This window comes from Haliaeetus leucocephalus, unplaced genomic scaffold (genome assembly GCF_000737465.1).
Source record: "Haliaeetus leucocephalus isolate CR32 unplaced genomic scaffold, Haliaeetus_leucocephalus-4.0 Scaffold450, whole genome shotgun sequence".
Lineage (NCBI taxonomy): Eukaryota > Metazoa > Chordata > Aves > Accipitriformes > Accipitridae > Haliaeetus > Haliaeetus leucocephalus.
The window spans coordinates 11,502,014-11,528,782 of NW_010972886.1; the positions used below are offsets into that span (position 1 = coordinate 11,502,014).

The following is a 26,769-nucleotide window of genomic DNA, read 5'->3' on the forward strand; positions in this document are numbered from 1 at the left end:
TACAGCTATACTGATGTAGAGACAAAAAGAAATAGCAACTGGAGATATCTCTTAAAGTTTTATCTATTCCCCCCTCTTTCCTTCTTTTTTCCTCCCTTAAGTTTAAAATAACATTTAAATACTTGCTTATGTTGCCAGAGAGCAGCTTACATTGCCAACACAAGTATCTAGGAACAGAAGCCAAACCTTGTATTACTGTGAAATCACAGTAAGAAGGTAACAAATAGGTGTGCATAGACTGTAACATCTTCAACTCCTTCCATATGTAGTCCACCCCATAATTATCTCTCAACAGAGTATTGTGACAGACATGAAAATTCCTGTCTTCTCATATCCATCTGCAGAGCCTTGTTTTAAATTTGCAGCTTGTAAGGTTTGTAGCACCTTATCAGACATCCTTGTTCACTTTGCAGGCTGCAAACACCAGAATTTGTGGATAGTTTCTTAAAGACATGATAATGAGGTGCTTTTCCATAAAATCTACTGAAGAAAGTTGCTTTTTTTTTTTTTTTTTTTACTTCTGGCAGTACCTCAGACATAACAAGATGGTAATTATGGGGAAAGTGGATGTGTAAACGGTGATTCACCGTGTATAAGGTGAAAATCTGACACACTAAAGCCTAAAATAACACTTTTTACCCTCTAGACTACAGATTTGTCTGTAGGTTTATTTTTATCACTTTTTAATTTTATTTTTTTTTAAACAGATAGTAAAATTTCTTTGAAAAAGGCAAAAGAGACAAAATGTAAGAAAATCCCTAAAAATCTAGCTAGCCTACAGAAAAGCTGTGATAAGGTTAAGATTGCACTCTTGCTCATGTTTGAGTATTGTTGAACAGCTACTGAGGATCTGTCGCTTGATACGCCAGGACCTCCCTAATGATATGGGTGTGACGCACGTCCTCTGTTCTCCTCCTGAAGCAGTTTTGTTTATGGAAACTTCAAGCTCTTGATATCAAGGAAAACATTTATTGCAACAGAAGAGAGTAACCCAGGAATCCATGGGGATATGAGTCTTTACAACCTTTGCTTTATTAGACTGATCATCATTTTATAAGCATATTAGAGGTGACAGGGGTCTCTTAGGAAAAGATAGCACCTCCTTTTTTCTTTTCCAAAGTGCCTGTGGGTAGACCCTTACTTGTTTTGCAGTCCTTACAAACATTCAGCATTGGTTGCTTTCTACTTCATTTTTTAAAGATTTAATCCCTCATTTGAAGCTATCAGACTTCTAAAACAAAGATCCCTCATGAGTGCATTTGTTGCCAGCACTCTTTAAATAGGAGCACATTAAAATCAAAGTTTTGACTCCTGGCACAGTGCCTTAATGGCAAATGGCCTTCTCGGGACTTAAACTTGTTCAAGCTGGAGCATCCACAGTGCTATGGGTGGAAATGGAACATCAGGAAAGTGTTTGGGGAGGAAAGGCAGACCTTTCTTCTATCCAACACCCTTCTCATGAAAAGCAATCTGCCCTTCGCCAAAACCTCAGAAAAAGGCTTGCTTGCTTCTTTCTTTCCAGTTTCCTTTTTATGGGAGAAAAGGAGTGCTCTGCAGTGATGCACGCAAGAAAGGATTGCTCTCCAGAGGAGCATGACTACTCTCTCCTAATAATAATAGAAAAGGCAAGCAATCTAAGCATTTACAAGAATTTGGAGCAGAATGGATATACTCAGTTGATCTCTTGCAAATTTGTCCAGTTCCATTTGGAGGTGAAACTCAATTCTCAGCCAAGGGTTTCTGAAGGGACAGCGTTTTTCGTATGGATCTGAGGTGAGAAATCAAGGCTGTATACTCCTTCAGTAACATTTTATTGGGATAGCCCAGCGTTAACTGCACAATACATGAAGCAATACTAATCAGCTAGGCCACCAGGAATGAAGTTGATTCACTTGCTTGTCTAGACGCTAACTTTATCTAAAGGAATGTGCATGTATAGAGGGGACCAACCCAACAAAACGAGGAAGATGAAAGCATAGCTTTGCAGGTTTTTGGTGTACTTTACACCTCAAACACATCACACAGCATAATTTTAGTGCTGCAACTGCTATCAAACATTCTTGAAAATATTGACACCTGAAGCAGAGTTGCCTGTTTAATTACTACTCTCAGGCAGTATGTCTGAGTGTCTGGAAAGAAAGCAAGTATTTTTTTCATTGAGGAATAGAAAGTATTTATTAAAATGTAAACAGTAAAATCAATGAGAGATTGTGTTCCCTAAACAAACAAAAAAAAGCAGCATCAGAAAAACAGAGTATTTTAGCAGAAATGTGTCTTAATTCATTTCCAAAGGTGAAAACAGCAAACAATTACTGAAAAAGCATCTGCCACTCAATGTTTCAGTAATGCCACAGCTTTCCAGTTAAAATCAATGCTTACTTGAAGAAAAGCTTCTGTTACCTCAGGAAAAGAAAACCCAAGATTCCTACCAGAGATCCTTTCCAACTTTCTTTACTGACTTCAGGGAACCATATTCCTCACCTGCTGAGACCTTTTCCATTACCTACGCCAATTCTAAAATAAAATGAACTATTATTTGTACATTCCACTTACTAGTAATTACTAGCAATTTCCACATGTTTACACCATGTCTTGCCTGGTTTTGTAAACTAATAACAAAAATGTGTCTATGTTAAAGATCAATATATAAGCCAAAGAGTCAAGAACCAAAATGCAGAGCTCCCCTGAAAATTCAAGAGGGGGACCTGAACTGAGGACCAAGGCAGAGCTTTATCTGAAACCAGATTCACATCCAGTGACTTCTAGTGTTTGTGGAAATGGCATCTGCACATTCTGCAATAATGAAAGTACAGTTCAAGTAGAAAAGGATACAGCACTCAAAGTAATTTAGATTCTACTTTCTGAAGCCTAATTCAGATTTACAATCATCAAACAAACAATTTTAAATAAAAGGTCTTTGAAAAAGAAGAAACAACCCTAAATATTCCTGTCACTTCCCTCTACCCCCGCCCTGCATCTGCAGTATCTGATTAGTCAAAACTCAAATTATTTTATCTAAAAATTACTATATGTTATTTTCACACAGCAGCAGCTATTGTCATACTATAGTGTTACACGATGACTGCATTTTTTTTAATTTATTGCTGCTTAGCATGTTTCTTTAAAACCTTTCAATTGTACTAGGAATCCAACCTACTATCATTTGTATGCATTTATTGAAGCTTAATGAAAGAAAAATCAGCCTACATTATTTTTAAATGAAAAATTATTTTTGTCCTCTTGTAATTTGCATGTCCTCTCAAATTTCGCCATATTTTTTTCTAAATATTGAACAGCTTGTCTTTTTCCTCCTTCAAATATCATGCCCGCTTCTTCCACAATGTCAACCAAAAAAGCAGCTGACTGTTAGTGATGAATTGCCTTAAGATTACAACAAAGCAAGTAACAAACTTTTATAATAACCCTTTCCCTCCAGTTCTTCAGGCAGTATTAATTTGCATGTAAATTTATAAACTAAAAATGTGGAAGCACCACTCAAGGGAGCTAAACCAACTTCATGTTATTCTAGTAAGCTTGCTTGAAGAAAGCATACTTTTTGCCCAGTCTTGGACATTGGGGAGTCTTGCTTGCTTGCCTTTTGGATGGAAAATTTTGCAAAAACCCTATTTTTCCCTGTTGAAGCCACAGCAGTGTGTTTAAGAGTTACTGGAGCTGCAGAAGTGTAATCACAGTTGTGGGTCTCAGCTCACAGGCTAAGGGTTGCACAAAAGTATCCCACTTAGCAGCACAGTAGTATCCGGTCACAGTCAAAGGCTTTGGGTCTCTTGTTAGTTAACAGAGGATAAGTAGATTCGTAAGCCAAAATGACTGATGAGACATCTGATATGAAATATCACTGTTTAAATAGTAATAATAGGAAAACCTGAGTAAGCAGTAAGCGATATCTAAGGTCTTACTTACCATAAATTCCTGTTGAAATACAGGGAAATGCCTGTAAAACAAATGAAAGAAAAAAAAATCAGTGGGATTTCTGTTTGCTGAACTTTTTATCAAAACCAAGGGTATTTTTAAATGCCTGTTTTTCAACACTCAGAGTTTATATGTTGTAGCCTTCATTCTTATGGCAGTCAATTCACAGGCATTTTCATACTATATGAAGCATATTCCATATGTTTTCCTTGCTGCCATGTTAATAAAGCTGCATTCTTTTTCTCATCTTCAGCTATGAGCAATATTTGAACCTGGAATCATTATTAAAACTGCCTTTTGAGCTAAAAATTAACGCCATGAGCTAAAAATTAATGCCATAAGCTAGTACGGTAGGGAAAAAAAAGACATATTCTCTAGGTAGAGTTAGACAATATTTCTTCAGTAGTAAAATAAGCTTGGCCAGCTTAAACCCTGCCCTCCATGGCCTCTTTGCCATGCCTTCGTTCATTATAACCTCCTTCTTTGTTTCAGAGCCTTTCCTTTTGTTACAAATATTCTGATACGTTAAAATTTTATATAAGGGTTTGATCAAAAGGTAAAGACTGTAGAATATAGGGGTTTGAAGCTCGCAATGTAGTCACCGAAACTTAGGAACATACAAAATGTGCTGTATACAGTCATAAGAAAATAAGTATTGTCTAAAATTAGTTAACCATAGAAACTTCGACCGATTTGTTAGTTTGTAGTGTTTTGTCCTAAGAAACTAAGAGAGATTGTTATAGACCTTAGTTCTGTTGCTTAGAAACCCCACTTTGATCAAGATTCCAGTTAGTGGAATTAAGTAAGATTAACCAATGAATATTTTAGTATAAGACTATTGATAAGATGGTGTGACTGAGGGCCAATCACTAGAAACGTTAAATTCAAGAATTAACATTGAATGTACTTTTATGTAAATCTAATACATGATGGCGAAAATCATACTGTGCAGAATCACATAAGAGAGGTCAACTATCGGACAAAGTGAGGAAGACTATGGAAGACCACCAGAGGGCTTCTGAAGACCACCAGAGACTTCACCACGCCTGCGTAAAGAGACATTTACATATGCTAATGATTTATCCGACAGTTGATGATTATGTATGACATTTCCCAGAAATTTAGTGAATATAACAGGTGTGTATTTAACCTGCATGATTAAACTAGACAGGTGCACACACTAGGTGGAGTGATCCCCTGTGTGTCCAGCACTGCAATAAAGAAGTTCCTGCTTCTTAACTTCTCATTGCTGTTGGAGTTTTATTCTGGATTTCGGTAACAATTTTTAACCTCAGTTCTGTCAGACATGTGGTTTATGGTGTGACCCAACACAGCTGTACTAGTACAAGTCAAAGGCTTGCAAACTGGTGCAGGGATAGGAACTAGAAGATGCTGGGTGAAAAGAAAGAGTACATTTTGGGGTCAGCTCAGACACCAAAGAAAATGCGTCATGCAACAAGAGATGGTTATAGACACTGTGCCAGCAGGAACAATAATTTACGTTTCTCCTAGCTGTACGTGTTGTCTACAGATTTGCATTTCTGTGAGCCAGAGTCAGTTTTCCACCAAAAGAAACCAAAGCTGTATTGCCCACAAGGCTTCACAAGAGAGACAGTTTTCTTTGTGTGCAGTTGATATGTGGTATCACCTTTGCCTCCCGCCTCTGGACTGACAGAAAACACAGCTCAAAGGTACAAGAGCACCTGGGACCAAAGTCTCAAATATCCACCCTCAGGCTCCCTCCAGATCCCCTGGCAATGAGTCATCATACAAAAGAAAGGGATTCTTCTTTACTTAATCACACAGGAGAACATTATTCAAAGCTAATGCTTGCTTTATATTTAACTAGGGAATTAATTAGGGAATGGTGATTAAGAAAGGAGAGGTCTAATGGAAAGAATACATCCTCCCCTCCCCTCTGAAAATACTTAAGTAAAATAAAGTGGGGGAGAAATATAGTGTCATTCCTTCTCACAACCACTACAACTTACATCCTGAAAAATACTTAGCTTTGTAGTTTGTACCCAATAAATAGCAACAAATCAGCTCTTTAAGGAAATGGGGGGGGGGGGAGGGGAAGCCCCACACATGGTTACAGAGCTCAGGCTGAGGTGGCAACAGGGGCTCCAGCAATAAGAGAGAGGCATCAAGGATGATTTTGTCCAGTTTAGCAACAGATTTTAAAATTCACAACTGTTGAAGTTTCACATGTTAAGAGAGAATTTCTCCAAACAAGTCTTTTATTTTCCATTCTTTTCCACAACTTCAGTAACAGCGTGTGCTTTAGATACTCTTATTGGTCACGGGGGGGAATGAGTAACAGAGTATTCAGGGTTCCTTCTCTTACTGGCCCCACAACTCTGGGCAAGGGGAAACAGTCCTGCAGCACCTCTGAAATCCCGTCAGTCCTGCAGCTCCCTTGGGCAACACCACACATGGTACCTACAGTAAGCAGCACCACCACTGATGACTTCAGATCCCCACGCATGTGGCAAAGCCACCCACCTCAGTGAGCACGAGCTGGGGCAGCTCTGCAGCCCCTGGGCAGCAAAAGAGCACTGTGCACCAGCTCCCTCCATGCTTCTGCAGATTTATCATCTGTGCAGAGCAAAGGGTATATGACTGATATGGCGTCCAAGCAAGATACATCTACTTAAAGCCCTGATGGTGATCTTGAGGTATTTACAAGACCGGTCAATGCACTATGGGACAGGCTCAGCACACACTGCCAAGATCTTGCACGGCAGCTGTATTTATTTGGGCCCCTGGACCTGAGTGCCTGAAGGGAACGGGCTCCAGGGGACTGGGCTTCCTTTTCAGCTTTGCTTGGAGAAGACCAGACAACTGCATTTTCAGCATTGCATGGCAGATGCTTGTCGAATTTGTTCATCTCCATTCACAGAATACGCTGCTCTGAGGCTGTTTAGCAAGCTTTAGCTAGCAATTTGTGTGTTGCGTGTGTTTCTTAATACCTACTTTAAGATTACTGTGTAGACATGTCATAATCATTACCTTGCTTTCAGTTTCTGTCATGCAGCTGAAACACATCTGAATGGAGCTACAAGAGTGTGTAAAATCTCATCGAGCTCCTTCCGAATACCAGTCTGTGCCATAACTTAGATGAACTCTGCCCTCTCCCTCATTCAGAGATGATCACAGCATATAACCAGCAGATGTAATTTCATAAAATGTGACAGTGCTTTTATTCATTCAAGGAAGGCCCGTGCCTGAGATCACATATCAACTCTGTTTCCTCTTGGCTCCTAGGGAGACAATTTAGTCTAGATGCCAGGTTGAAATTACTGGCAGAGCAGTAATGGGGAACTCACAGCATGGATATCAACATACTACAATACTTGGCTTATGGACAAAAGATGTTAAGGTTTCTAACCTTTTCTGTGCATAATAATATCTTAATTATATATTTGATTTCAATAAAAAATTCAGTTTCACAGTAGGAAACATTCATTCCTATTTCCACAATAAAACATTTCTCATCTTAATTTGTTGCTGGTAACTGCTATTTATTGACTAACTAACCTTTAATTCCTTTGCTACTGAAATAGCGTGTTTGCTTTACTTTGGGGGTAATAAGAAATGCTACCCTGACAGCACCCAAAAAGGATTACAACTCTGGAGTGAAACACAAGTAAGAACAGTGAAAGCTTCCTACTACTACGCTGCTGCCATCATTTAAAGAAAGAGGCCAAATTAAATCAGCTGTATGAATACTGTAAGACTGAAATTGATTTAATTCCTGTAGGAGAGGATGTGGGTGCTCAGGCTCTGGTACTTTTTAATCTAATGTTTCTTTACTAAGGCTACAGCAGCAGTGCTAATTAGGATGAAATGTAATGGAGTTTCATGAGGAAAATTTACAATAGTCACCATGCGGAGGCCAAGTTGGACTCTAAGACATTTCAATAAGAGGGACCTGGGTATTTAAATACTTAAGGGCTTCTCTACAACAAGGGGTTCTAGTTCACACTGAGCTGCAATGTATTAACTGTTGTACATTAGATGAATACAATTGCTATGTCTACATGACCAGATGCCTCCTACTGCCATCCTAATAATTGCCTCCACAGAGCAAGGACTTTCTTCAAATTAAGTGCTTGCCGTTCTGCACCAGCATCCCAGTGTGATTTCTGCCATGACCAAGCCACACATAAGGTAAGCACTTTTCTTCCAGCACATAACAGCAGACAAAAATAATATCAAACACAAATTGAGCTTTCTCTGATTTTACTGCATCACTTCACAAAGCGGACTGACTTATACTCATGTTTGAGAGCCATTCCTTCATACAACTTGCATTACTGAATCTTCACAAAGAACTGATGAACTTTTAAAAAAGTCGTCGTTTTTACTAAAATTGCAAGTAGAAACATTTTTTATCTAATTGTTCAACAAAGTAAAAAATTCTTAGTATCTCTGGGTTGAAGATAGTTAAATGTGTTACACACAAAACAACCAACACAAGCTTCTCCGGCAAGTGCAAAGTAACAAACATTCCCTCCCCCCAAAATTGGCCATATACTTTATACTTTGACTTTTTTCTTGGTCACTCTCCTTGCTAGCTAGGGCCTGTGCCACCACTGTAGGAAAGCTTGCAACTGAACAAACCTAAGGATGTTAAAAACGACTACCATTCTCAGCATCTTGGTCTGGAGGAGCTGAGGAGCAGTACAGGAGCCTCCATGCAGCAAACATGCTCCATGTAGCCCCAGCGCTCCGTGACCTATGATAGAGGTCTTCTGCTAGAGGAGGAGCAGATATCTGATGCTGGGAAAAGATTTATTCAACAAGCAGCTTGCTCCTTTGTGATCTCCAGAAGTTGCCTCTTCATCTCCCTGTTCTTTTCCATAAACTGAGGTAGCAGCCAGCCTTTGCTCGATGAAGATGATGCCCCCTCTATCAGCTCAAGCTGGGCTACTTCCCTTCCCCGTCATCTTCCTCCAGAGCCTGCGGAGCCTCACGCGCTCCTGAGCTGCCTGCCTTTATCCCCTTGACATTGCTAGGGGTTAGCTGTCCACAGCCTCTCTTTCTGACCTTCTCCCTTTTATTTGCCAGCAAGTGGGAAGTTGCCTTGGGTCTTGGTTTTGAGCACTGCACCAGTGCAATTGTATTTTCCATAGCGGCCAAGAAAATGATGTGCAGTTAATTCTCTTTGCCTGTTGTTTTATGGACCAAAAATAATTAACTTGCCTTCCACTTTGAAAGGCTATCCCTACAGCACCTTAGCAGCATTAAGAAATTGCAGAAGCACTAACACCCAGACCAAAGAAAGACCCAAAGCTCTAAAAACCTACGTGCCAAAACACTCTCCATGTCAGATAAGCAGAAACTTGAGTCCTTGCTTCAACAGGACAATGCCCCACTCCTGCCACTCAGAGGACCTGACCCAAAACTCAGTCAAACTGCACTCTCAATAGCGCCTCCATTTATTATTTTTAAAGTTGGACTTGAGTTTTTTGGTTTTCAGCTTCCTTCATTTATATCAAAATATTACAGTAAAATCAGTTCCTCTGTGCAGTAGGCATTCTTGTCTTAAAAGTAGTACCATGAGCACCTTTGCTAGATTGTGTTACAGTTGGTGATTGCCTCATGAACTGAAGTGGCAGGTGAGTGGGCAGAGAGAAAATTGCTTGTTTAAGAACAGCCCTGACAACACTGCTCTGCTGTGATTCAAGAGGGTGAATGCCAGAGGGACTCTGCAGAGGTAAAGCAGAGGGTTACAAGGTAAAACTGCCTATGCTAGAACGAGCTCTGCTGCATAGAGTATAATACGGGACTTTTCACACCTTAAGTTTCCATGTGTGTTTTCAAAAAGTTCACTGCAATGTAAATATATATTTGTAATAACTTTGTAGAACATCACAGATTAATAATGGTTTCATTGGCACTTTACTGCCTCTGACTTGTCATGTCCACTTCAAAAAAAAATTATTTACTGCCTAAAGCCTATGCTTTCTGCCAGAAAAAATCCCACCACGTTCAGACAGCATACTGTGAATATTTTTTAACATACAACACCAAAAAACTGTGGCATGTACATCATGGCATTATGAAGTGCTGTTATCAAGACTGCAGCACGGGGCTATGAAAGCTAAGTATCAGCTCAACCACAAAGTAAATTAATTTAAATGGTGTAAATTGTTTGAATAATGAATAATTTATTTTCATGACAAGATTTTACGATTTGAATCTAGTGGGTGGTGAAGAGGTGTGGTGGGGAATATAGTGGTGTATGTGTATCATTCGGAGCACATGGTCGAGGTGCTACAATGGCAAGGAATGTACAGAACCTTAGCCAGGAAATTGGAAGATGCGAGAGACCTTGGTGTGGTTCGACATAAGGTGTTTTTCAGTTCCCTTATTTGGCTGGTGACGTGCATTTTGTAGTCCTTACCCCCCTCTAGGTATTTTGAGATGAATTACGGTTGTCAAGCTGGAATATGAAAAAGCAGAGAAGGCATGGTCCTGGATGAACTTAACCTTTCAGTTCTTTTAGTGGCAGAAAATTACATTTAACCATCAGTTGCACATGCTCCAGACCCCTTGTAATCATTATTTTCCATGTACAAGAAGAAGGATTCAAAACTGGAAATGCTTCAAGCTCATGCATGCCCATCTTGGCAGCATCCATCTGGGCAGCTGGTACACACGAACGTAACATCAGGTGTGCGCAACAGTACCACTCGTCAAGCATTTCAGTGCAGCATTAACATCAGTAGTCCCATACCTGCTTTAAATTAAATCATCTCCGTTGTGCGGACACTAACTTGTGGTATGCAACCACAAATAGCACCATCTACGCCCACATTTCAACAGGAGAATAATCTGTAGAGCTCAGGGACAGTGAGAGGGATGTAAGAGCACTAACGAGCCATTCCTAAGTCTAGCATCAAACAGTGCAAGTTAGCACCAGGAGAACCAGCAAATTACTGTTCCTTTCCCCTTGCTGTGACTGTTAAAGAATCTGCCCTAACTTAATTTCCGTGAGCCTAAACAGTCTGAATGCAGTTGTAGCACTGTTTTTCAGTGCTCATCAACTAACTTCAGTATCAGCTACACTGGTATTCCTGTTGATCAGACGAAGCTCCTAAAAAAATTGGGTGCCTTAGATGCTTTTCAAAATAACATGTTCTATAAAATCACCTAACTCCAAAAAGCACAATAAACCTACAAACTTCAGGGTCCATTGTACCTCTTAATCTGCACAAAAACTATTCACAGGGTAAATACGTATATACATGTTTAAGATATCAGTAACATCAGCCATTCAGAGTCAAGTTTCGCTACTTTTACTAGATCAAACTTATAAACCAAACAATTTCATAAACCACTAACTATAATACTATCCTGTTACCTTTTAAAAATCCTTATACTACTATTTGGAAGAAAAAAAAATAAACAAACTTATGTTATTTCCCAGTCAATCTCCTGCCATAAATTCTGTATTTGTCATCATTCTGAACTGTAATTTAATGAACAACAAATTTTGCAAGTAGCTATCATTCAAGGAAAACTTATTAATAGAAAACTCTAATGCAATTCTTTATACTGAAAATGAAGGGAAAAAATTAAATGGAAGAATTGAATAGGACAATGTTTAAACTCAGTTTTCATTATGGACCATATTAGCATGTTTATTAATCTGTCTTTAAAGAATACAAAATTAATTATTGCCTCAAAAGTGAGTCTCTTGAATACGGCACACCACACCCAAACCTTTAGGCATTCCCATGAGCTTCCTCATTCAGACACTGGCAGGTTCATGAGCTACAACATCCAGCTGTTCAGCACAGCCAGAAACACCAGGCATGCAAGTGCCAAAAAAAAGTTGGGGGGAATTTTCTGGTAGCCTCCAGCTATTTTACATGCCTAAAAGTTTACATGCCAACTACATGAAGGTTCTCAAAGGATGCTGATAGCTGACAAAATGCTGGTCAAGCAACTGCAGTTGAAGCTCAGATTCCAAACCAACATGAAACATCCTTTCTGTATTGTGGCTCAAGACTTTTCTATGCATCTTCATTTACCAAAATGTAAGTTAATATTGCGTAATTGAAGGACAACGGGTTTAGAAAGTGACACAGCAGTAATTAAGTTTAAAATAAAAATCTAATGGCTGGATGGCAAATGATTATTGAGAGAGAACCTGTCGCAAAGCTACTGAAAGCTGATTGAAGGACTGCTATTTAGTAAAAATTATTTGCAACAAGTGCATAGACAACTTTACCATAACTCAGAAAACACAGAAATCCAAAACAAATGTGTGTCAGTTTTTCAGAGGATTTCCACAAATTTCCCCTGCTTGTCACACTTAAAGACTGCTCCAGATAAATATTTGCCACAAAGACTGGAGTTTTTCTTTAAGTCTGTTTATTTATACAGAAGGGCAGTTACTGAAAGAGGCCACCTGAGAGGTTAAAAGGGCCAAAAGAACAACCTTAATATTTCCTGTTAACCAAACTAAATAGATCAAGGGGCTGCGGGGGAGACTCTTCCTCTGATGACCTGTTTGCCACAAAAGCAGCAATGTTCTCATTGTCAAATTGTGTGTCTCATCTCACACAATGAGTGACAATTTTGTTTAATTTTTACTGAAATAATTAAAAACTTCAACCAAAGAACATTCATTCAACAATGAGAATGAGGAAAAAAAAATACTGAGGAATCACTACCAAGATTTACAAATCATTTTTAGCAGCTGTGTATTCTAACTTTATATGAGTTTAAAATAGATTTTTGAAGACATTGAAACCAGCTGCTACAATGAACTATGCAAGATAGTAGAGTACTGTAGTATGGAATTAACTTAAGAAGATTCACTACTTGAGGAATTCTCACCAAATTTTTATTTTAAAATTTTCAAATTTATTACCTTTCAGTAATTAAAAGTAATAGCTCAATTAACTGCCTGGATAAAGACCTGGACTGAAAGTTAGTCAAACAATTTATTTGATTTCCTCAAGTACAAACTCAGTTGTGGGATGGGGGTTGTCTGGTTTTTTTCTAAACTATTTGCAGATTTGTAGTTAGAATGAAAAGTTTGTAGGGGAACTACAGACTAGCAGTTTGGTACACATTTTTAAAAAACAGAAACCATTTACATTTAGAAATCCTCAGAAATGAAATTGTATGTTTCAGGCAACTGCAGAATAGCTGAGGTTGGAAAGCACGTCTAGAGATTGCCTAGTCTAACCCACCCACTCAAAGCAGGGCCACCTAAAGCCGGTCACCCAGGACCATGGCCAGTCAGGTTGGAATATCTCCAAGGATGGAGACTCCACAACCTCTGTGGACAACCTATTCTGCTGTTTGACCAACCTCAGAGTAAATAAGTGATTTCTTATGTTTACATGGGATTTCCTGTATTTCAGTTTGTACCCATTGCCACTTGTCCATTCAATGGGCACCACTGGGAAGAGGTGCTCATTTTTACTCCCACCATCAGGCATTGATACCTGTTGATAACATCTTGCTGCTAAGCCTTCTCTTCTCTAGGCTGAACAGTCTCTCAGCACTTCTTTCTGTGAAATACAGTCCAAGCCCTTCATCATCTTCGTGAACCTTCGCTGGACTTGCTCCAGTGTGTCCATGTCTCTCTTGTACTGGGGAGCACAAAGCTGAATAGAGGGGAAGGATCACCTCCCCTGACCTGGTGGCAACAGTCTTCCTAATGCAGCCCAGGAGGCTGGTGGCTTTCTTTGCCTCCAGGATGTGTTGCTGGCTCATGGTCAGCTTGTTGCCCACTGGGACCCCCAGAGCTACCTCTGCAGAGCTGTTTTCCATCTGGTCACCCCTCAGCATGTACTAGTGCCTGGGGCTATTCCTTGCCAGGGGCAGGACTTTGCATTTCCCTCTGCTGGACTTCATGAGGTCCCCTCTGCCCCATTCTCCCACCCGTTAGGGCGCCTCTGAAAGGCAGCACACAACCATCTGCTGTATCAGCTGCTTCTCCCAGCTTTGTATTGTCTGAAAACTCCCTGGGGTGCTTTCAGCCCTATCATCTAAGCCAACAAGAAAGAGCTTTAATACTATTGGCCCCACTATCGTCCCCTGGGGTACACTACTAGTGACTGGCCTCCAGCTGGACCTTGTGCCACTGACCACAACCCTTTAATCCCAGCAGCGCAGCCAGTTTTCGGTCCACCTCTCACACAGAAAAAAATATAGACAGAAACATAATAATTGGGTTTATAAGACAGCATCTGCATAGTATGTTCAGAAGCCACTGCAGTTCAAACACCAATTAAAGGAGCAAAAGCACAGACAATGATGAGGAAAGACTAAAACATCAAATGGGAATTTAGAACAGATTTAATTTTTTTAAATTTTTTTTTCTTTCTATACCAACCCATGCCAAAACAGGCTTGAAATGAATGACAAACTGATTTTAAACCACATCTGTGATGTGTTTTTTAGCCCCAGCAGAGAACAGTTATGAGTTTCCTTCATGCTGAAGAGCAAGAATTAAAAATCCCCTTGCCTTTTTCAAAAAGAGAAAGGGACATTTACCTACACATCCCATATTGCATCAGCTTCTCGGTACTGCAGAGCATGGAGCAGTTGCCAGGTTTGCCTCTAGAGTCCCTGAACTATCAGTGTCTAATTATTTTGTCAAGAAGAGCTTGAATATGCAACTTCTTTCACAAGAACAACACAGATACCGCCCTTGTTACTTTTTTAAATGAAGGATATCAACTATTTTCAGAAGACTAATAATACTGTTTAAGCATACTCATTTCAAAAACACCTGTTATCTTAAGGGATTCCATTTCTTTAGCCAGAGAGGCCATCTTCACAGCAGTTTGGGCATTTCACCCCCACTGGCATATTTCTGCTCACAAGATCCTGCAGGATCCACTGACCTCATCTTACGTGTGTATTGCTAAGAGGAGAGCTAGGATCAGCTTCATCTCAGTGAAGCCATTTTGAAGCTGGACTTCTGGTCTAAGGTTCGCTCTATACTTAATAAAGAGGGTAATTCAGCTGTTTCAGGTGAAATGAATGGCTCTCATGGGGAACCGCTGACTACAGAGTGAAGCTAGATACCTAAGCTAAATTTAGGTGAAACCAATCTCTCCCTGAGCACAGGAAATCATACATGTTTGCCAGAAACAATATTCAGGAACTCTCTTTCTCTTGAATCCTAACCATAGGAATATTCTTTCCATTGATTCAATATAAAATTACTTCTAATGAAAAATGATGGGCCAGACTTCTCCAGCTTCATGAGATCATCCTGTATGGTAGTCAGCCTCATGGGTGTGATGGCAAAGGAGAACTTAAAACAGTCCAGGAAAAGGTCTGTCTGGCACAATCCTGCCTCAGACAGAAATACTCACACGCCAGCAATGAGCAGGCACCTCCGGGCCAGTGAATAGACTCTGCTTCTCAAAAGGGTTTATTAAGAACTACACAGCATATTTGGTCTTGTGCACTGGTCTCATTTCCAGGAGCACAGCTGTGAATATCAGATCTGCTGGCCCCAGCATAGGCTCCTGGTAGTCCAGGGTGATTTCCACCCCAGGGGATGCAAAGGCTGAGATACACATCGTGCTCAGAAGACAACAGACATTGCAAGCCTGGCCTGAGCCCATGCAGGCTGGTAGGAGGACACACCTAATGCAGCATTAGCATTTCCAGCATACAGGTCGTTATACTTACTAATACATTCTTAATGAGCTCAAATTTAGTGTGTAGGGCCCTGATCCAAATCAATATTGTGTCACATCCACAGATCAATACTAGCTTTACATTTATAATATTTTCAAATGAAAAGAAAAAGGAATAAGAACACACAAGACTATATTAATATAAAAACATTTGAAAGAGATTCAGCAACAGAAGTATTTATTCACTGCGGTGACAATAACTGCTTCATCCTTAACACTAGGTTAGCTTGTCCTTACTGCTTCATCTAAACCAACATACCCAAGAAAATAGCACTGCACCTTTACTGTGGTCTGATTCAGATCTGAGCCAATCTTTCAAGAAAAAGCCATTAAATGACATTAATGCAGTACTGAGATCATTCTCTGACAACCAAGAATAATGAGGTAAATTAAGGGCAGATGGATATTGAGGCATTCCTCTACATGTCCTTAATTTTGTAGGTTTTAGACATACTGTCTCCTGAACCTCTGTGTAATTTTAGTTTTACTATTTGTGATATTTATAGCTCCCATTTATATAAGTAATATGTAATTTTAATGCAGGTCTAATAGTTCCAGCTGCCATTGACACAGATTGTAAAATGAAAAAGGGAGGACACCTTGTTGAATAAGATGCTATTTTATTTCCTTCCTGCCACCTTAGCCACTACAATACAGTGGGTTAATGTCTTATTTGGATTCCAACCTTGTCAACACATCAAAGATCCTCCCAGGTGAAGAGGAGCAGGGCTATGCAATTGATCTCCCCTAACCTGTAACGTCTATGTCACTCTGGTCCACGATGAGCAACTGAAATGCATGTTTCTTTTTGAGAGAGGCAAGTGTGCTGCTGATTGCCTTGAAGAAGTACATGATGATGAAAGGTATGAGACAGGAGTAGACCTTGGGAACTGTCAACGGAGATCACAGTCAAAATTGTCTTTTTTTATCCAGAATAAATAACAGCAGTTGTGGATTACGCAACTGTAATTCTGTTGAGGAGAGCTGGTAACATAAATCACGTTAAAGACGACTTGAGACTTCTTTTAAAGACCAAGGAGGTTATTTGTATTTTTTAACTTATTTTCTACTGTTCCCAGGCACCGTCTCTACAGATGTTTCTATAGCTTTTGTGAGTCCCCTCAAAGCAGTATTCTTCTCCTCCCTATTTATTTTCTGCTGTCACCCCACTCTAGCTTTTTCCTTTCTGTCCTTCCACCCTACCCCAGATGACAGATTGCTGCCATCCGCCCAGTTCTGAATTCACTGCTTCCATTATCGCTTCCCTTACAGCTGTGGCACATCTGTTTTCAGATCCACTTTACAATTTTTCCTAAGGCCCTGCCTCGCTTTCAGCATTGCTGGCACGCGTGTGGAAGAAGAGCAGCAGCTACAGGAACCTCGTCACCATCTGTGGCTTGATTCAGAGCCATTGCAGGCAGCAAGAAAACCTCAACTTGAACTGCAATCCAAATCCTATTTCTACCATTTTTCAAACTGCTGTCAAATGACACAAATAAACAAGTTAAGCTACACCAGTATTGCCAAAAACAGGTCAACAACTTGGGATACCTCTTTTCTGGTACAGTGGGGTTGGTTCAGAAAATGGAAAACAACACACTGCCTGAAAGAAGGTTTTGGAAAAATCAGTCGCAATGTGTTCAATGGGGCACTGGAAAATGAGGAGTCCTGAAGAAAGGCCAATCCAGGTTTGCAGGTTCTGACACATTTCCTCATTCTGAGTAACTCCAACAGTGTTTCTACCAAGTTGAATGAATCTGCATAATGCTTCACTTGGCATCAGTAAATGTGTCAGGATATGTCTCAATAAAACTTCAATGGTAATCCAAGAAAGGCCATCACACATATTGGAAAAGTAAAAAAGCCTGAAAAAATATGTATATTTTCTCTAAATTCTTCCAGCTTTCATTCTGTTACAGACATCTATTCTTTCTCTCAATAGGTGCTGCTGCAAAAATACAAGGTTAACAATTTCAAATGGAAGTGTGACTTTAATTTTGTATGTCCTCCTGTTTAATATAATGATCCAGACAGATATTTGTATTGGATTCAAGTAACACTTAATGCCTTGTCAAATTCTTCCTATTTTCAAATGTTTTGTATGGAAATAACTAGTACATATACTTTTAAAACAGTAGAAGCGGCAAAACTGGAGAAAAGGCATAAAGATTTCTCTCTTTTTTAAAACACTTATTTCCCAAATGAAGAAAACTGCACGGAATAATCCAAATGGAACAGAAAAATATAGCTATCACTTTGATTTCCCTGTCTTTTCTGGTTGAGTTGCCCCTAGATGCCCTTTTCATTTTTTTAAAAAAGCATATCAAGATCCTTGTGCTGTTGCTTTGATTATTTTTTTTTTTTAAAGGAAAGACAGACATGAAAAGGTCTAAACCACAGACACATTATTATTCAAGAAACATTATAAGGAACAACCACTTGCATTACTAATACTTTATCATTCATGCAAACCATTTAGTGTGGGAGACAAATATACATCTAAACAGCTACATATGCCAAAGTGATACCAGTTCTGGAGAACAAATACAGCACACAGGGCTGGGGGGGGGGGGGGAACAAAAAAAAAAACCCAAAAAAAAAAAGCCAAAGCGGGGAGGAAAATTAATGAAATTAAGAACTTGCATCTGTAGATGGTAAAGGTTTAAGAAACTGGTTTTACAATTTCATGTTTTCAAATACTTTGAAGGGAATTAAGAAATAACTGAAAGGTTGTGTACCATGTGCTATGGTAAAGACTGTATAAAAGAAAAAGGGAAATGTTAGTGTTAAGGCCCCGGTGGTTCTTTCTGTCTTTTTTCCAAGCTCCCATTGATTTCAGCAAAAGCTCTGCACATGCAGCGACTCCAAAACGGGGCTCTAATTGCTTGTGTTTTCAGACTGATACAAAGGCATTAATACGGAGACATTTCCATTTGTGCTAATGGGATCTGTATGGCCACCAATACTTGTTTTTCTTCCTGAGCATATTCCCCAAGTTCTTGTTCTTTTGAGATCTGCTTCAACAGAACACTTCTGTCTTGCATTAAAATACAGTTACAAAATTCATAACTAAACAGTACTCTAAACCATATTGTTTAATCTACGACTTCTCCTCTGACAAGTGTGAAAACGCGTGCAATATGACAGAAGGTTTGCTATAGTAATTGCATGTTGTGATTGAATGATAGAGTAACAACCACAGAAATAACCGTCTTGCTGAAATTGTCGCAGAAGGTAAGTTGCTCCTGTGCAGTTTTAACTTATGCACCATCTGTTTTGCCAGTCCTTTAAATGTTCCTTTAACTAGTTAAGGGATTTTATTGTTGTTCTTATAGGCATTGCCACACTTTCTCTGACCTCTTGCACATTTTACTTTGGAAACAGTGTCCCTCTGTCCCTTTCTGTCCCTATTCCCTCAAACCCTACTCTCCCCACCTGGGACTCTCATCTGACACCCACATCTGACAGACCTCCCACTGATGTTTTCTAAATTGTTGCCGCATTAGCTAGCAAAGAGGAGATTATATATAGGCAAAATGTGTAGGTCCTTTTGAGTATTTTTCCAGTAGATGGAGACACATCCACAAAGTGTTTATTTCTCTAAAAACTAACATTATTAACCATCAGTTCAAGAATAAAGTAATATTCCAAAATTACTATTATAGTCAAGACTTACCCACTTGTGAGAGAAGAAATATATTTGGGTAATAATCACACTGTAGACTTGAATTAAAATGCTAAATCATTTGCAATATAGCACTAAGTAACACTACATTAAACTTAACAGATGATCAAGACTCTAATTCTATATTAAAAAACCAAACAGCTGAAGTTAAAAAAAATTGAAGGAAAAAACCTCTTCAGCTGAAGTGTATGCACTGACCCCTTTACACATCAGCAAAACTCTAAAATGAAATAACCAATACAATAAAACTGTGTTATTATAGTGTGGCACACGGTGACAGCACATTACGTTTAAACAATAAGAACCAAGGTTCCTTCAAATCAAACTTGCAGGTGGACAGAAAAATAGGGGATATCAAATGAAACCAGCATGTTGCAAGTTGAAAACAAACAAAAGGAGATGCTTCTTCACATAAAGCAGAATGGATGCCACAGAAAAGAGAAAAGTTTATGGGAGTTGAAAATCAATATTACAAATTCACCTAAGAAAAAGCCAATGAGGAATTTAAAGCATGAAGATAAAATTTGTGGATCATAAAGTCCCTGAGTGATGAAAAGCCAGGGCTAGGAAAGTGCAATTACATGCTTGCCCCATCTTTACGCTCCTCACTAAGCATCAGCTCTCGGCCAAAGCAAAGGCAGGGCACGGAATGAGACAGACATTTGGTCTGACCCAGTGGGGCCCTTCATACAGTCTTCAACAAACTTTCTGCATAACTATTGAGAAAATTATGGACAAGCTGGCAAGATGAGGGTTTTTTTTGTAGGCTAAAATCTCTGAAAATAACAAATTGCATCAGAACAATTGCCAAATAGGAGGAGAGCCACTAAAGCGGCAAACAGCAGACATGGATCATTGAGCCAAGCGCTGGCTCAGGTGTACGCAGCTCACAGAGCTGTCAGCACGCCACTGACAGGCAAGGACGATGGCACATGCTGGCCGGACACCAGCTAGTGCTCACTGCACCCTCCCTTCTCCAGAGACATGAGAGTCTTCCTTCTCAGCGAATGCCTCCTCGTCCTTTTACCAAGACTTCACAGAGTCAGCAAAGGTCAGAACCAGAAACAGGACCTATATGAGAGGCATGGGACTGTTGCAGTGCCTTTTGCAAGGGGAAGGAATGTCTCCATCACACAGAAGCAGCCCACCAGCCTCCTCTGCCCTGCCCAAGCCACAGGGGTTTGGAGAGCAAGCCTTTCATCCCATCTTCTGCCATGGAACCCTCACCTGGAAAGAAGGTGGCTGGCAGGCATGGGAGCACCTGTGCAACGTGCTCCTGCTTCCCCATGGCGTGAGCAAGGAACATGTATCACACTAGTCAGTGCTAACAGTAAAAGGGACTACTGACCCTCCATAGCCTTGCTGGATATGCCTCCAGCCACAAAGAAGCCTCCTCAATTCCCCTGGGAAGATTTTCTCTCTTTGGCCTTCATTGTTTCTTCCCGATGTGCTGCTGTGGGAGGCTTTTCGAAAGACTTCATCCCTGCACTGTAAACAGCTATCCGAATCAGGAAAGTAAAATACTACATCATCTCACATTGTTATAGCCCTCTTGCTTTATGACAAAACAAACATGTGTAAGAGGCATGTTTTAGACTCTCCTTTCATGAACATATTGAATACACTGATGGTCATAATATTTTAAATATTTGACAGATCTTTACTACTTCTGCTATATTCTTTTTTTTTTGTAACTCAGTGTCCCACCTGATAGCAGCATTCACATCATCCACCCCCCTAAAAAAAACCCCAAATCATCCCTGGCCACATGTTAAGAGCTGAGCATTTTATTTGCCTTTCCAGCCAGCACTGTTTTCAAGTCGTCTAAAAACACTTTCAGAAAAATTCTCCCCAAGGAGTTAAAACTAATGAAGAACACATCCGTGTTTTATTCATTTACATGATTCCATTGTGGATTCTGCAATTTTTATCTAAGGTCTTCGAAGTTTATATAAAATGTCAGTCATTCTGAGTCATCATCAAATTATAGCCCTCTTTACTGCACTGCTGGAAACTCTGTTAAATATATGGAGCAAAACTGGTCCTGACACTGCTCCCCCTAATACTACCGTTAACCTCTTTCATCAAGAGAATAGCTTTTTTATTCTTCGTATTAATTTCTCATCTGCTAATTGATTTTTAATCCATAACTTCCAAAGGCTATCAACTTCTCCATCTTGTGATTTATTTTTTTTTTTTTGTCTATTGTCAATAAACAACACTGCTTATTTCTTCAACAATACCTGGCAACGAAAGGGAGGTTGTCATTGCAGCACAAGGCTTCCTAGTCTAGTTGGTGCCAGAAATAAAGCAGGAGACTATCTCTGGGGCTGCCAAACAAGACAGTCAAGACTTCTATCCTTAGCTCAGTGAAGGGGGGCACACACTGCCCAGGACAGATAGGTAGGGCTGGGCAAAAATAACAACACTAAGCGCAAGTGGAAGCAAACAGAAAAGAGGGAGATGAAAACACATAACATTTCGGTCAAGTTTTGACCTGTTCTAATAATAAACCAGAGAAATAGCTTCAACACTACACGTCACTGAGCAGTGGTCCCTAACCTTTGTTAGTCCATACACCGCAAGCAACATCAGCCATTGCCTTCCCTGGCACCTGGACCGCTGTGACGGCAACCCTGACTTCAGCTTGCTTAATCCCGCGGCCACAGGATGGAGAGCACTGTTAAAGGTCTTTGGCTTTGCTTCTTAAGAAGGAAAGATTTTATTTTATAAATGTTATGACAGTAAGCACCACTCAGAAAAATAGTGGCACACTGATTAATGCTGTATCAAAATACTGTGTTTTAAGCTGTACATGGGGTATATTTGGGGTAATTTGGCTGACTACCAACAAAGTACCACAAGTAAGGCACAAAGCTGTCTCATTTCTTTCCTTCAAATTATTATTTAAAACCTTTTCCTTTTACATCAGTGTCTAAAAAACTTGACAAAACATAACCTGGTGTTACGCTGAGCCTACTTCAAGTCATGCCAGCTAACAGTACCTCTTCGGTGGGCTCCTGGTCTTTAAGCAGTGCTCTTAAATACACCAGCAATAAAAAAAAACATCAGCTGTGACTGATCTGGTCTCTTCAACTGCTGGGGTCAGTAAAGACAACCCATAAATGCTTTATGGACTAAAAAGCAGAACATTAAAATATACAGATTAAGCTAACCCCACTTTAATATAATTCAGGATTTTGGCTGCCACTTCACCCATAATTAACATCAAGTCTAGCATTATGGTATGGAACAGAAAGTGGCCAACTCCATAATGCGACTCAGAAAAAAACCATATGTGATCTGGCAAATTATAGTCACTTCTATGTCCATCCCTACAGCTGCAATACTCCTTCATGGGGTCCCAAGCCCCGAGAGTGTCTGTGACGTGGCTGTGCCATTGTTCAGGATAGTGAAGGGTTGGTTACAGGACATCTGTAATGGATTGCCATTTATAGAACAGCCTTGTCTGGGAATTGTGATATTATGCCCAATTAAGGAAAATTGGGCTATGATGGAGGGGAGAAGGGGAAAGCCCACGAGGATACATATCTTGCTCTAAAAACATGTCAGATCAAAGAGATTCAAAGAGCCTTTGGCTGCAATCACATACACCATAAACCTATCCAGTATTTTATTTTAATGCAAAAACTCCAAGAATAAACAAGTAGTGAACCTAATTCATGTAACACTAGCACATCCCTCCTGCAGAATAATTTGCCTCTCTACATGTAGCTGCGTGGACAAATAAGAGGAAGAGGGTGAAAAGGGTCCATCCCCAGCTCAAAGCTTTTTAGGAAATTCCCAGAAAGCAATATAATTAGTAAGGGAAAAGATGACTTGTTTCAAGTTTGACTTGTTTCCTTGTGCAAACTTCACTATGAGCTACATCACGTTTCCTTTTTAACTATCATAAATGTTTATACTCTCAAAACATCATTAATTATTGTGAAATTCTGCAACTCAGAGTACTTTATAATTTTAAGAACTTGCAAATCACACTGAAGGTGCAACAGCCATACCCTTGCTAAGTTATGTTTTGACCATCTCACCCCTAGTGATACACAAATCCAGCTGAACTACTGCATCATGCAACTGAAGTTGCCGAAATTCTTTATGATCATGGTTATTCCAGAACACTGAAATTCTTAGACTAAAGAAAAACATACCAGACACATGTTGGTTATACAAAGAATGAGCCTCAAAGCGTGCTTGTGTCTAAATGCTTATGGATCGGTCCACAAAGGTAGTCTTTGCTCTCTTGAAGGTGATGGGAGAAGCTCTTTGGCCTTTTCTGTTGTTTCTTTTAACCATTACCTTCAAAGCCAAGCCAGCAGCATGCATGGACTGGCCCAACAATCCCTGCAACTTTCCAAACATGACAACTGGTCAAATTTACCCAGCATTGCAAACTCTTCTGTGCAGTTATAAAGCACCTCCAAAGACAGGTAAGTGTTTGCTGTGTTACCATTTTCCATTAAAAAATAACGCAAGCACTTACTAAGGTAATTAACAGCTTTTCCTGATTATTTTAACTTAATTCTCAGGAAGTGAATTAAATCCAAAAAGCAACTGCCAAAACCAACAGTTTCACGATGTTTCCTTATTGTCATGAAATAGCTACCCCCAAAAAAGACAGATTGTATACATTAGTACAGATTTAGTAGCTGGTTGTATACAAAACTGAAATTAATTTTTTTTCTCAGTATCATCTCTAATTTCCAAATCTACTCTAACAATGGAAAACATTTTACTGCCAATGAACAATTCCAGTTACAGCGCAACTTCAATGTTTTTCTATTGCAAAATAATTTACCTTACTTCATGAAGGGTAGAAAGGTCCATTCTTTTGTATTTCATGCCAAAAAAACCCCATTACCTACTCTTTCTAATTAGTTGCAAAAGGAAAGTAATAAATAAAAAAATTTTACTCCACAAAAAAGTTGATAGACAATACTTCTTACCACAAACTAGATGCTACACTTTGCCATGAAATCCATATATAATGGTCTAAATTCCAAGTCCAGGCTATGAATTAGTATGAGAAACATGGCATAAACTGATAACGTTTTGTCATCATTAACTAGAATAAGGCAACTCTTTGCCTTAAAAAACAAAACAAAAAAGCCCCAACAATCTCTGGCACAAGCCAGGAAGGGAAAGTATTCATGTGTGATAAGAGACCTGCTATTGGCAGTATATTTTAGACAGACTGTGATCAGAGTCTAGTGCTGGAAGTCAGTACAACACTCAGAGGGACCCCGGACCTTTTCCAAAATGGAAAAGGCTGCAGGATCAGCAATGCAACAACCGGGGATGTAGGATGGCATTCCCAGTACTTGTCCCTCCTGACATTGAGGCTGCTGCGTTGAAGCCTTAAGTGTTCAAGTTTTGCAATATTGGCTTTTACGCAGTAGAAAGAGTGATCTGTTCAAATAAAAATAATAGGAGTGCATATTCTTCTCTGCAGTTGTTCCTGTTGTGGGGATGAAGTCAATCCTGTCACACATGGGACTGTCAATGGCTGCACCTATGTGGTGTATTCAGTTTCTGATACCACTGAAACATTTTACTTTAGCTGCCTTTTTGTCGATACCATGTTCATTTCACATATATTGAATATACAGAGGTAGCTTAGCCACAGAAAATACGATTTGCAATCTCACCAATAGATTCACTTCTTTCCTGACAGAGAACAATTGAGGAGGAAACCAAGTTGAATGTGGATAACACACACTACGTGAAAATCAGCTTCATGTAAGCATTCTTCTATACTCAACCAAAATTTAAGGACAGCCAACTAACATTTTGTTAAAACACAATGGGATAATAAACACACCAAATTTGTGAGCATTTGGAAACCCTACAGAAAAAGAGCACACAAAAGCCATCGTCCGAAGTACTTCCAGCAGAGGTGCCTCAGTGCAGACGTCGCTTATCTTGTTTCAAACCAGATACATAAAAATCTGAACCTGACCCAAGTCATAGTCCTTGAATAAGTCATTATCTTTCATGTTTTAACAAAAACATATTCTGGGTACTACCAGAACCACAGCAATACTCTTAGCTGAACCTACACTATCTAGCAGCAATTTTCCCAGTGAGCTACTGTCTCAAGTAGTCCCTTATTGAAGGGCGGGGGGGGGTGTGTGTGTCAACATTTTCAACGATTTAAATATTACAAATATGCCACTCAAATGAACCTATCTGCAGCATATCATGATAAAGAGATTTTATTGGCCCTGTAAAACCTGCAAGCCCCGGGAAGGCTGCTGCATATTCTTGACTAAGCCAATTTCTCCATCAAGGAACTATTTACATATAAACAGGCTTTGCTATAAAAGCATGCCATGACATTAAAGATAGAGGGGAAAACAAGTGTTGGCGACACAAATGTATTTGAAGCTTGCAAAGTATTTCCTTCAGCATACGAAACAATTTTTATCCAGCCATCTCTATCTCACATACACTTTTAGAAAGATAAGCTCTCTGAGCTACCGGTTAGAACATTTAGTTCCTGGGTACTAATGTGATAATACTCTGTATATAAAGATAGGTTTTGAAATCGTTTTTAAGGCTGCCAATGCAGACATTCAGAAATCACAAAACTCTAGAATTAAGTTTGTTATACAGTTTTTCATTCATATACTCTCTCTTGGATACATTTTTTACAATTTAATGATTAGCGCATTTCATTCTGCTGAGCCCTACCTTGTTCAGTTCGTAAAAAGCACAATTTAAGTCACCAGCATGAACTAGGTCATTTTAAGCATCTTCTGAAGGGTGTGCCTCAGCTTCCTGGTCCTTCCTGACTCTCCAAAGCATGCACGCGACCACACAACACTCGCTAGTAAGGCTTTGTGAAAGTCTAGATCCATCAGCAGTATAAACTTGACTGGGATTCAGATGGACTCATGACAGCATTTCAGCTGAAGGAGCCAGAACACCAGATACAAAGTACATGTTCACTTTCAGCTGGCTATACTATAGCAGATGGACTCTAATCCAGCATAAAATTAGTGAGATGCAGAGAGGTAACACCTAATATGACAAGGTTTTCGAAACTAAGCCAGTGCAATGATTTTATGCCAGAACAGTGTTGTTCAGTGCATGGCTGTGGCAGCCTTACCGCAGCAGCGAGAGCCCCCAAATAGATTTACTGCATCATCAAGCCACAGTTGAAATAGGACCAACTTGACTTCCTAGTGTGGGGTATTCACATGTGAAAAAAATCAGTATCAGAATTAGACATATAGCTGCCTGACTCATCTCTTTTTATTTTTTGTACTAGAGATTTATTACAGCTGGGAAGAAATCTGTGCATTTCTTTTGATCAATGATGAGCTCCCCTTACATAAAGCCTTTTAGAGCTAGATCAGAAGAACAAAATTTTGGAAAGAGCACACACCTGTCCCTCAGTTTGGCTGACCTAGAAGGCAACCCTGCAGTGTATCACATGACTGTACT

The 26,769-nt window shown here is 39.6% G+C and overlaps 1 protein-coding gene across 1 annotated transcript in view; it reads right to left on the reverse strand.

The window, feature by feature from the left end:
• Positions 1-26,769, reverse strand: part of MACROD2 (MACRO domain containing 2) — an 896,045-nt gene that overhangs the window by 287,162 nt on the left and 582,114 nt on the right. The window contains exon 7 of the mRNA XM_010574793.1: positions 3,922-3,952. Within this exon, the coding sequence (XP_010573095.1) occupies positions 3,922-3,952 (31 nt within the window). The remainder of the gene's footprint in view (positions 1-3,921; positions 3,953-26,769) is intronic.